The sequence below is a fragment of the Catharus ustulatus genome, chromosome 24 (assembly GCF_009819885.2).
Source record: "Catharus ustulatus isolate bCatUst1 chromosome 24, bCatUst1.pri.v2, whole genome shotgun sequence".
In the NCBI taxonomy this organism is placed as follows: domain Eukaryota; kingdom Metazoa; phylum Chordata; class Aves; order Passeriformes; family Turdidae; genus Catharus; species Catharus ustulatus.
In genome coordinates, this window is record NC_046244.1 from 7,471,104 (window position 1) to 7,483,458 (window position 12,355).

The following is a 12,355-nucleotide window of genomic DNA, read 5'->3' on the forward strand; positions in this document are numbered from 1 at the left end:
GTGTATCAGACAAAAAAAACCAACCCAACTTCCACCTCTTTCTCCCAGTTCTAATCCATTTTAAGCATCTGAAAAGTTGATGATGAAGATTAAGAGCCTGATATTTGTGATGCAGCCACTTTGCAGTGGCATTGCCCAAAACCAGCCCAAAATGCAGCTGCAAAACAGCTGTGGGGCAACAGAGGCAGGGCCAGTGCTCCACACAGAGCCAGGCAAGAAAACTTATGACAGCACTTTAAAAACACCTTTCAAAGAACAAGAATATTCTGCAAACTCCCCCAAAATGTTGCCAGCAATCACAGAAGGGTCTGGCCCTTTTTTCCCTGCCTGTAAGAGTGAGGATGAGGATGGCTGAAGTTGCAGGAGCAGAATTGTGTCCTGCACTGACAGGACAGGCCTGGGCAGGGAGCCTGGAGTGAACCAGGAGAGCAGCTGCTCATTAACATCATCCACCAGGAAAACCAGTCATAAGGAGAAATGCTAACATGTATTTAAATAATTCTTTTTAATGCTTTCAACCTTGTCTGTAGTTAATGAACAAGAAAATCTGGTCTAAGGGCAAGTTAAAACAGGGAGTAATTTGTCTGGGTGACATCTTAGTTGGAGCAGAATTTCCTTGCACTGAGATTAGCCTGTCATGTTTGTCACTCACAATGACACGTTGCCATGCACAGAGCCATGAGAAGGCACAACAGCACCATTAGCAAAGAGAGATTTACACCATGTTAGCATCTCATTGCTGGGGTTCTCCTCTATGGAGCACTGCACCAGCTAAACTGGGGCTGTTTTTACACCATTTTTAGATCAACAGGAGTGGCTGCTCTGATTTCCCCAGCCAAACCAGGACCCAAAGCTCAGAGATTCCCTGTTCCACATTCCCTGTGCACCCTGCCTGCCCCAGGGGCTGTCCAGGCTTTGCTGTGCCACACTCCAGCTCTGGGAAGGAATTCCTCCTCTGCAGTTCTGTCAGACCTGAGCACAAAGCAGGGAATGAACTCCTGGGACCTCTGGGACAGCCCTGCAGAACCTGTGAGCAGCAGGCACAGGTTAAAGGGATAAAAGAGCTCGTGGCTTTGTGGCTTTGCACTGGTGTGGACACAGAAAGGATCTTAAACCACATCTGATGCTGAATCAGAGTTTGGAGGGCAAAGAGGAGGGAAGGAGGAAGGGGAAGAAATACTCCAAATTTCCCCTCAGCACTGCCAGCAGCAGCAGGATTTGTGCTCAATATTCACCTTCCCTCCCTGGATTGTCACACTGGCATCACCTTCCCCCCACAGAGCTGGATGAGCTTTCTGGGATCATTTCTTCACCATATTTTGGTGAAAGTCCTGCAGGAGCTGCTGTGTCCTCCTCCAGCCCTCCCAGCCTGACACCAGCACCCATCAGGAGGGCAGCAAACTCCAAATGAAAACTTTCATTTCCTTCCTAAGGGTTACAGATGTGGCAGCAAACCCCAACAGCCAAACAAAGGAAGAGGAGCTGGAATTCTCCTGGAATGGGGAGTGAATTATTTCAGTGAGCTGAGATATAAATACATGTATGTGATGTCTGCATGTTGCATTGTGCCTTCCATGATCTCCATTCCTATCTGGCATAATTAACAATAAATCATTCTGGGGGCTTACAGCACCTGTTATTACATAAATAAAACAGCAGCAAAGGAGCTTGTCAAGACTGATTTATGTGAAGTGCTACCCTGAAGTTTATTGGATTTCCATAATAAGAAATCATACCACACCATTTCCTTTTACATTCATCTTCTGGGTTGCATATGATAATTTCTAAACAAAGACACAACTTAGTGCAGGTTAAGAGGCTCACAAATCATTTATCAGATAAATCTCATTTCTTTTAAATAGGTGGTGAACTCTTGTCAGGACAACAGGTGACCTGCCTGAACTGTTTACAGTCAAAAAAGCAGGGTCTCAGAAATAAGTCAAAGTTTCTTAAAATATCCCTGACAGAATTATTATTTATAAGGAAACTCTTTTCTAGAAAAATTCAAAGTGGGCAAGGAAAGCATTTTCTAAAATAGACATGCACTAGAAACACAAAGAGAAAAGAACCAGAAGAACAAAACCAAAATATTTTGGGACTAATCTCATTTCAGAAGCAGGAACTCCACAAGTGCAACTGCAGATTCCTCAGGCTGCCAAGCCATTAAAGGCAGTAATTAAAGTAGATAGAGAAGCACTGAAGTTAAATGAATTTTCTGCATTAAGCTATTATTATAGATAAGGAAAAGAAATTCCAATTCCAAAACCTCTTTAATGATTACTGACCTTAACAGAAATGGGAGTCTGAGAAGGAAGTCAGGGAACAACTGAGCCAAGAGCAGAGTGGGGAGGCCCCAGGGTGCAAGGGAGAGCAGCACAAGGAACATTCCCTGTGCAGAATGCAGCCATTCCAACTCCAGCTGCACCCACACTAGCTGGGCTCAGGGGGAACCCCAAGGACCAGGGCAGGAGCAGCTGAACAAGCCCCAGGCCCAGCTGGCCCTGGAGCTGAGCAGCCTCCCAAAAACTGGGGTGAGCTCCCCACTGAACTTCTGCAGCTCAGGGCTGTGACAATCACTGGGTGTTTGAGAGGAAGCCACCACCAAGAACAGGTGACCCCAAAATGTGGCTGTGCTGGTCCCCTGCCCCAGCAGCCCCAGCAGAGAATAAATGCAGCAGAGAATAAATGCAGCAGGGAATAAATGCAGCAGAGAATAAATGCAACAGAATAAATGCAGCAGGGAATAAATGCAGCAGGGAATAAATGCAGCACAGAATAAATGCAACCCAGAATAAATGCAGCACAGAATAAATGCAACAGAATAAATGCAGCACGGAATAAATGCAGCAGGGAATAAATGCAGCACAGAATAAATGCAACCCAGAATAAATGCAGCACAGAATAAATGCAGCACAGAATAAATGCAACAGAATAAATGCAGCACGGAATAAATGCAGCAGGGAATAAATGCAGCACAGAATAAATGCAACCCAGAATAAATGCAGCACAGAATAAATGCAGCACAGAATAAATGCAACAGAATAAATGCAGCACCGAATAAATGCAGCACAGAATAAATGCAGCACAGAATAAATGCAGCACAGAATAAATGCAGCACCGAATAAATGCAGCACAGAATAAATGCAACCCAGAATAAATGCAGCACAGAATAAATGCAGCATAATAAATGCAGCACGGAATAAATGCAGCCCAGAATAAATGCAGCCCAGAAGAAATGCAGCCCAGAAGAAATGCAGCACAGAAGAAATGCAGCACAGAAGAAATGCAGCACAGAAGAAATGCAGCACAGAAGAAATGCAGCACAGAAGAAATGCAGCACAGAAGAAATGCAGCACAGAAGAAATGCAGCACAGAAGAAATGCAGCACAGAAGAAATGCAGCACAGAAGAAATGCAGCACAGAAGAAATGCAGCACAGAAGAAATGCAGCACAGAAGAAATGCAGCAGCCCCAGGGGTCACTCACCGTGTTCAGGGCGTTGAGGGTGGTGTCGTCCCGGGAGGCAGCCACACATCCATCCTCTGTGGATCCCCCATCACACATCCCTGCAAAGGCTGCCATGCTCCTGCAGGGCCAGGAAAAGGGAGATTCCTCAGCACCCACAGGGCACTACACAAACACTGCATTTACACCTCAAATCTGGGATTTTAGGGCCCTGAGACACTGTGGATCAAATAAGGCACCACAAAACTGCAAAGCTGAGTCATCCCAGCACAGAATAAATGCAGCATTAAAATCCAATCTCATTTGCTTTCATCAGCTCCAAGTCTGCACTGCCAAAGGAGCAGAGCCTGAGCAGGATTACAGGAGCTGAAACCTGCACACAAGAGAATGGAGTCCCAGCAGAGACAGCAAACTTTGTGCTGTCATCTTGGTTTTATTATGTCAGAAAACTGACTGAAACTGCAGATTCCCCAGGCTCTGAACTCCTGCAAGCTACCAGTAATTTACTGAGACTCTGAATTACTGTGAACAACCAGTGGGTTTGCTGAACCCACCAGGGAAGAACTGAAATGCAAACTGGAGCTCCCATGGGATTCCCTGCAGGAACCCTCTGCTGTGCCAGCTGCTCACCCAGAGCAGCTCCTCCCTCCTCACCCACCCAGAGCACACTGCTGCCTCTGCACTTCCCTCCAGAGCCACAGCTGATGGCAGGGGGCTGTGCTGGCCCAATCTGAGCCTTCTGCTCCCAAAATGAGCATCTCAGCTGATGGTAGGGGGCTGTGCTGGGCCCAGTCTGAGCCTTCTGCTCCCAAAATGAACATCTCAGCTGATGGCACTGCACCTCCAGCACACAGAGTGAAGGAGGGGCTGCAGCCACACACCCTGCCCATCCCCACCCCAGCAGCCCAGGCAGGGCTGGCTGAGCTCACCTGGCTGCCCTCAGGTACATGAGCAGGTCACAGTCGTTGACTCCTGGCATCCACACCAGCTCCTCGTGCTGGGTCACCGTGTCCCCGTCCGGGGAAGGGAACGGCTGCAGCTCGGGGAGCTTGGCCTGCAAAAGGAGGTCACACACACATGGCACTTGTTCTGACACCTGCAGGACACAGTTCTGACACCTGCAGGACACACAGCTTCTGCATGCTGGGGAGCAGCAGAGCTGGGAGGGGCAGGATGCTCAGACAACAGAGGTGAAGGGATTTGTTCCAAGTTTGGAGGATGCTGAGACACCGAGCCCCAACCCATTCCCTACATCCAGCATTCCTTCCCCAGAAGGGCAGGGATTTTCCTGATGATTCCTCAGGGCTGACAGCACCTCAGCCCACTGCCAGGGGAGCCCTTCTGCACACAGCAGCAGCAGAGATGGAAAGGAAAGTGTTTGGTGCTGCACAGCCCGAGCTGAGGGACAATTCCCCCAGACACTGCAGCTGCATTTGTCCCAGGGATCTGATCCAAGTGCTGCTGCCATGCTGGAACCCTCCCAGAACACACTCACACAGAGGGAGGTGCTCAGCAGATGTGTCCCTTCTGAAATCACAAACCCCACACATCTGACACCGAGTCTAACGTGAAATGCTCGGTAAATCACAGAACTCTAAAGAGAAACAAAGACATTTCCTGAAAGGGAGATAGCTCAGCAAAATGAACACTGCCTCTAAATAAGTATTACACTCTACCCAGAGACCCAATTAGCATCTTTAGTCATCTCCTGCTCTGAGATGAGATAGCTGAGAGCCTCTTCAGAAACAGCTTTTAAGCCCTATAATTACCTCCTATCCTTACAACGCTAAACGTATTTGAGAGGCAACATTTATACATAACCAGTAATTACAAGTCACAGGTTCAGATGTCTTTCATGTTCTGCTCTTTAATCTCTACTTTATTTTACTTCTTGCCTGGGAAAATGGATATGTCACTGAACTTCTCTTCTGGCAAGGGATAAGCCAGCACTGGGATTTCTGAGAGGGAGAGGCACTGCAGCACCCAGGGGGCTGTAAAACCCCTGTACCCCTGGAAAGTGCTCCTGTACCTCTGGAGTGTTCTCCTGCACCCCTGGAACATGCTCCTGTACCCCTGGAATGTTCTCCTGCACCCCTGGAGTGTTCTCCTGCACCCCTGGAGTGTGCTCCTGTACCTCTGGAACGTGCTCCTGCACCCCTGGAAAATGGTCCTGTACCTCTGGAATGTTCTGCACCCCTGGAATGCTCTCCTGCACCCCTGGAATGTTCTCCTGCAACCCTCCAATGTGCTCCTGCACCTCTGGAATGTGCTCCTGCACTCCTCCAATGTGCTCCTGCACTCCTCCAATGTGCTCCATCACTGCAGCCACTCCCAGGAGCAGCTTCCTCCTCAGCACAGCATCACTGAGGCTGCAGAAGAGCTCCAAAATTCTCAAGCCCAAGCTGTGACCTGTCCATTGTCCCCAGCCCCGAGTGCCACTCCAGGGCTGGGGACTCCAAACCTCCCTGGCTGGAATTTGTAGCACAAATTATCCCAGGAGAAGGTTTGTCAGAAACAAGGATGAGTGAGGGAACAAAGGAAGTCTAAAGCATGAAGCAAGCAAGAATTAACAGTATTCTAAATCAATGGACTTTCTTCCTCCTTTTTTATTTCCCCATCCATAAATGCACGAGGTAATTATACCTTAGAGCACAGTGACTAATGCCTGCCAAAATATTAGATGACAATTTGAGATGAAAGTTGTTTTGAAGGTATCATTTACAGTACTCTTGTTATGACTACTGAAAAGAACACTACAGGTTTAATTGCCAAGGACTTTTTTCCTCTGAAGGCAAAACATCCTCAAGAATGTGACATCAGGTTCCATAAATATTTACTTTCACTAGTTCTTAAACGAGATTTTTAAGAGGGTCTGAATGAATATTCATCACTTGGATGCAAAACTCCAGCCCTTGGACACCACAAAGTCAATTCCTGAGGAAGAGGAGAGGCCTCAGTTCCCAGTGACAGATCTGGCCCCATGAACCACAGCAAGTTCTATGTTAATACTCTCTAAGAACAGATTATTTCCAATGCTTATGAAGGATTTCTCTCAAATTAGAATTAACATACCAGGAACATCTAGAGTCTTAACCTTATTCTGCTTCCCACACTCAGCAGCTTCCTCAATTTCTGTTTTAACAATCCAAATGACTTAAAGCACTTCTTTAACTTGCAGCAGTTACTCACATTCCCTCAATCTTCTTCAAGAATTAACCCCACAGCACTTCTGCCACTGAAAATCATTAACATATCAACATGTGACACAGAAAAATCTCAGTAACTGAGCTAAGGAATACTAAAGAACTCCCTGAAACCATCTAAAGATGATTCTAAAAACCCCCACTGGATCTGAACACGTGCAATGTTAAACATCTGCACAGATCAAGAGGCAAAAGCATCTCTGGATATTGAACACAAACAAAAGCCCTTACCTGGTGGCTGGGTCCAACTCTGATTTCACCTTGGGTACTGTTTAGCCTCCTAAAACACAAAGAAAAAATTGCAATTAATGAAATTCAGGCCCCTATTCCTTTTTGTTGTTGCATTTCCAATGCAAATGGGGCAGAAGCAGGAATAAGACATTATTTAAAATAAGAGGGGATGTGCTCAGGTGTGGTCTGTGGAAGGTGTCCCTTGGCAGGGGCTGGGACAACAAACCCACCCCAAATAGGAGCCAAAAGCCTCCACAAACAGTGAGAATGTGTCAAAATGTTTCCCTCAATGCACATTTCTGCAAGACAACTTGACACTGCGTTCTTGTTTTCAGGTTATGCAAGGAAATGACTGAAGGAGGAAATCAATTCCCTATTTACAAAGTTTTACATTAAATACCAGGTTCCTACAAGGTGTCAGAACTCCTCCCTGTGAGGAGCAAAGGGGAAGCTGACAACAGAAGATGCTGATGTTCTTCTTTTCCTCCAGAATTGATTTTAAGGCCATGCACATCCCTGCCCAGGGCCAGGGAAGCTCCCCAGGCTCCTGAGCAGGGCTGGTGCCCACCCTGGGCTGGGCTGGGCTGGATCAGCTCAGACAGGGAGACCCAAACATCCCCAGCTCCCAATTCCTGAAGACATTTAAGAACTGAGGCTGGACCATCCTGTAATTGCCAAGTTAAAAGCCAAGTTGGGGATGGGATTTCTGCTCCTTCTGGGGGAGCTCAGTGGAGCTCTCCACCCCTTTCTCATGAAATATGGACAGAAATATTTCTGTGTGACTTTGCATCACCCAGGTACCATTTCCTGGGAATATTCACACCTCAAGGTGCTCCCTCCCCTCCCAAAAGGTGAGGGCTGGCCTGTGCTGCTGGCACTGGATTTTAGCAGGGCACAAACCCCTCAAAGACACAAATTCTGCTCCAGAATTTCTGCTCTTTCCACATCCCCAGGAATGGGCTTCAAATGGAAAGAAAAAAAATCCTTGCTATGGAAACTAAAATGCACTGCAGATTTGAAGCTAAATCATATTGGTGAGAGCAATTACAATGAGAATGGAATGGCATCCTGTGTTTATTCGATGGGAAAGGGAAAAAAGGAGCCAACACTGTATATGAAATGTGACACAAAAGAAACTGCTGTAACAAAGCAGTATCCATAGCAACAACAACTTAATATTTCAGTCCTCCTCAGCTGCAGTGGATTAAATATAATGACAAGATGTTCCCTTTGAAAAGTAACCTGTTCCCATGGCAACGTTGTGTTCTGCAAAGTAAACAGGGGCTGGTCAGAAAGGAGCTGGGAGCCAGCGCTGGAATATCAAAAAGGAGAGGCAGAGCAGGGCAGGGACAGCCTGACACTGAGCTCAGCTCAGCCAGGCCCAGCTCAGCCAGCCCCAGCTCTGGCCAGGGGACAGCCAGAGGACAGCCAGGGCAGGGGACAGCCAGGGCAGGGGACAGCCAGGGCCAGGGGACACCCAGGGGACAGCCAGGGGACAGCCAGGGGACAGCCAGGCCAGGGGACACCCAGGGGACAGCCAGGGGACAGCCAGGGCCAGGGGACAGCCAGGGCCAGGGGACAGCCAGGGGACAGCCAGGCCAGGAGACATGGACAAGGATGAGCAGGGCACAGCTCCCACTGCCCAGCTCTGGGAACAGGACAGGGAGGAAGGCTGGACAGCAATTCCTGCATAATTTCCTATACAGAAATGAACCTTAACCTGTTTGTCACCTGCCTGCCTGCCCACAGCACTCACCTATAGCTGGCACAGCAATTCCTGCACAATTTCCAATACAGAAATGAGCTTCACCCTCAGTCTGTCACTCACAGCTACCCAAGGCTGGCACAGCTGGCAGCTCTGTCCATGGACACAGTGTCACACAGCACTGGGACAGCCTGGGCTGCACAAAGCACAGCAGAACAGCCCTGGGGACCAGCTGGGCTCAGGATTCTGTTACAGAATGCCCAGGGCTGGGAATTCACAGCCTGAGCCCCTGGGGTTGTGCCCAGCCCTGTCCTGCTGTGCTCACCCTGCTCTCAGTGCTCTGCCCTGGGCTCTCAGAGCTCTGCCAGCTCAAACCCCACAGAGGGAACTCAGAGCTGCCATTAAGGTTTAAAAAAAAACCCAAAACAACCCACAACAAAACCCCAGAACAATCCAGAACCCAAACATCTGGTCCAGGAGAGAGTCCTGTGCTACCCACAGAACAAAACCAGAACCCAAAGTCTGACCCATCCTGTGCTACCCACAGAACAAAACCAGAACCCAAACTCTGACCCATCCTGTGCTACCCACAGAACAAAACCAGAACCCAAACTCTGACCCATCCTGTGCCACCCACAGAACCACCCAGGCACCAGCACCCCTGATCCTGCACACTGAGGGGATCCCAAAAAAAATCACAGGGATGTTTTACACCAGCCACAAACCTCCTCTCTAACATTTCTGAGCTCTCCAAGGAGGGTGTGCAAAGCAAACTTGCTGAAGTTTGTCACTTGGTGTGACATAGGCACATATACATATATATATATATAAAATATATATATAACAAATAGAATATATAACAGTATAGAATCTATACTGAATATATATAATATTTACTAAAGATTAAAAGAGGAAAGACATCTTAAAGCCAGGATATCAAGGGATTTGAACTGCATGTTTGTTTGTTTTCAATAAGCAATAACAAGCTGTAGCACTGAGCAATGAGTCTGAAGAGATCTGGGGTTGTGTGTGAAGCCTGGGATCAACATTTACTGAATAAAACCCAGCCCCTGTTAGATATGTGTGTTACAGAATAGATTATAAACTGCAGCCATGCACTAAGCACTGATTAACCAGTCATTATTCATGGCCATCAATCCACTGAGAGTGTGACACAGCAAAGCAATTCCTAAACACTTGAGATTTCTGCAAAATTCATAGAAACTCTCAATAAAAGTTTTTTTGTTTTTTAATCCTTTAATTCAAATAGTCCAGTACCCCAGATGAAAGACCCCTCCTCTTCAGAGGCAGCTCTACAAACATCTGGCAAGGATCATTTTGTTCCAGCTCTTAGAGGGACAGAACAGGGGAGAACAAAATTACTCCACTCCAACAGATTAAAAACCAGTTTATCAGGGCCTGAGAGTGACTGGCCCTGCAGCCAAGAGCATCTGCTCATGGTCAGTGTTGGGAGGCAGGACCCTGAGCCAAGGGGATCCTCAGTTTTAACCCAAAATTATCTCATGCATGTCATACTCAAACACTGCACACTCCAAAATGCAGAAGGGACAAACAGGTTCAGGCCACTCAACCTTGATCCAAAAAAATCCCACAACAACCTCACACCTGAGTTAAATACCTCAGAGGAACAAGCCCCTGAATTCACTTGTGTCTTAAACCTCCACTCTTTAACAAGGATTTTAGAATTGATTTTATAGAAATTAAATAATGCTAGAAAGATTTTAGAATTGATTTTATAGAAATTAAATAATGCTCAGAAAATACTCTTGCCCCTTGTATGCTTAAGTTTCATTTAAAACCTCTTGTAACTGTGTGTTGTAATAATTAAAAAAAAAAAAAAAAAGGAAGAAGTAGAAGCAATTTTTTGTCTTCTGGTGAAAAATCCAAGCTGTATTTCAGGCCAATGAGTTTGTAAGGGAAGGTTGTGAGTCCCTGCTGCCTCCAAAGCAGGGATGAATAAACATGTCCCAACACCTGCACCCCCAGAGCAAGCTGCAGCCTGCTCTGACTGCAGGCAAGGACTGGGACTCTGCACCCTGCTGCTGCTTGCAGCAGGAACCACTTGCACAAGCTCGAGTCAGGAAAAGCTTTTTCAAGATAAAGTTGGTTTTGCATCATGTTTATAGAGAGAAAAAAAAAAAGGCCTATAGAGAGTCCTCAGTGTTGTCCCCTCCCCAAAAGGTGGGATGGAGGTGACAATAAATACAATAAATCATTCAGGCAAGTTACTGCAAAGGAAGAAATGTTCTCTGCACACAGGAATTACCTGTGTGGGGATTATTCTGCTGGCAGGTGCATGGAGCACCTCTCTAACACCTGTTTACCACCAGCATTTTGACCCTAAGTTCAAAACAATTAACTACTGGGAACCACTGCACAGTGCAGAGGTTTTTATCTGGTTACATGAAATTTTAACAGAACCAGAATGCTGTTGGTGAGTGTTGTTGGTGAGTGGATGTGGGAATGAGTTCAGCATGGACTGATGGTGTTTCAGGGTTTGTCCTGTGGTTTCTAAGCTGTCCAGCAGTGCCTCTGCACCCCCAGAGCAAACACCCCCAGCCCTGGGCAGGACAGTGGCACTGGCAGCACAGCTGGGACCTTTTCCATGAAACTGCAGCACATCAGAGGCTCTGACCAACCTCTGACCAACCCCTGGGGCTCTGAACCTGCCTGACAACACAAACCTGAGCAGCAAACACAGGCAGCAGCAGCAGCTTGTGTCAGAGGTGAGGAGCATGAAGAATGGGAAGCAGGAAAGGAGCTGGAAGGTGTCCCTAGTTCCACCATGCACCTGGAAACAAGCTCTAATTAAAACAAATTACATCCTAAAGAATTGGAAGGAAAGGGAAAGAGGTAATCCTACTGATTTATGCCTGGAAAAAAAGCTGAAATGAAGGCAGAACAAAGGGAAGAGACTATTCTTCATCCAAAGGACAATATTCAAGCACTTCCCATGATGTATCTGCAATTTCCAACAGCTGTTTGCAGTGGCATTCACTCACCAGACCACCTAGCAGCAGTGCCTGACCTGGGGGGATGTGCTGGGCATGCAGCCAGCACAGAAGTGTCCCTGAGGACAGAACAGCTGCAGGGCACAGCTGCAGGCACAGGGAGCAGGGGGCTCTGCCACTGCCCTGCCAGCACAGCACCCCTCACAGCCCCCCTGCTGCCCCCCAGCCTTCCTGGGGCTGCTTTTGGGGGGCTTTCCCTGGCTGGGGGGAGCAGGGAGGTTGGGTTTCAATTTGTTTTGTTTGGTTTTGTTTGTTTTAAACCCAAGTGTACAGCCTGAGGAGCTGCTTGGTTATGAACTGGCTGCCCAAGCCCTTTCTCTTGTGCCCAGAAGTGAACATTTAAAACCAGTGTTAAGGACCCAAGCTGCCCCATCCCTGTGTTCCTGCAGAGCACTGATGGATTCCTGCACACATTCAAGGAGCTCCTTTATTAGGAATAAGAATGTGTCCAAAGCTCAGCCTATGGAGGCTCCTTGTTAAACTCTGAGGTGACCCAGCCAGGCTGAAGCTCAGGGGAGTTGAATTCTGCCATCATTAGCAGGACTTGGCTTCAGTCAATGGCAAGAGTGACCAGGGATCCACAAGAATGAGGTGTTCTTGGTTTTTTTTAATGCTCTGCAGGTATAAAAGGAAATGGTCACAGGAATGACCCCTGGGGTAGGACACAGACAGGGATGTGGCACTGACATGGGCAGAATGTTGCAGGTTTATTCATCACTC

The 12,355-nt window shown here is 47.4% G+C and overlaps 1 protein-coding gene across 5 annotated transcripts in view; it reads right to left on the bottom strand.

The window, feature by feature from the left end:
• Positions 1-12,355, bottom strand: part of RERE (arginine-glutamic acid dipeptide repeats) — a 174,946-nt gene that overhangs the window by 61,478 nt on the left and 101,113 nt on the right. For all 5 annotated transcript variants that reach the window (XM_033079421.2, XM_033079420.2, XM_033079418.2 and 2 more), the window contains 3 exons: positions 6,899-6,947; positions 4,394-4,518; positions 3,486-3,585 (listed from right to left, as the gene is read on the bottom strand). In XM_033079421.2, coding sequence (XP_032935312.1) covers positions 3,486-3,585; positions 4,394-4,518; positions 6,899-6,947 — 274 coding nt within the window. The remainder of the gene's footprint in view (positions 1-3,485; positions 3,586-4,393; positions 4,519-6,898; positions 6,948-12,355) is intronic.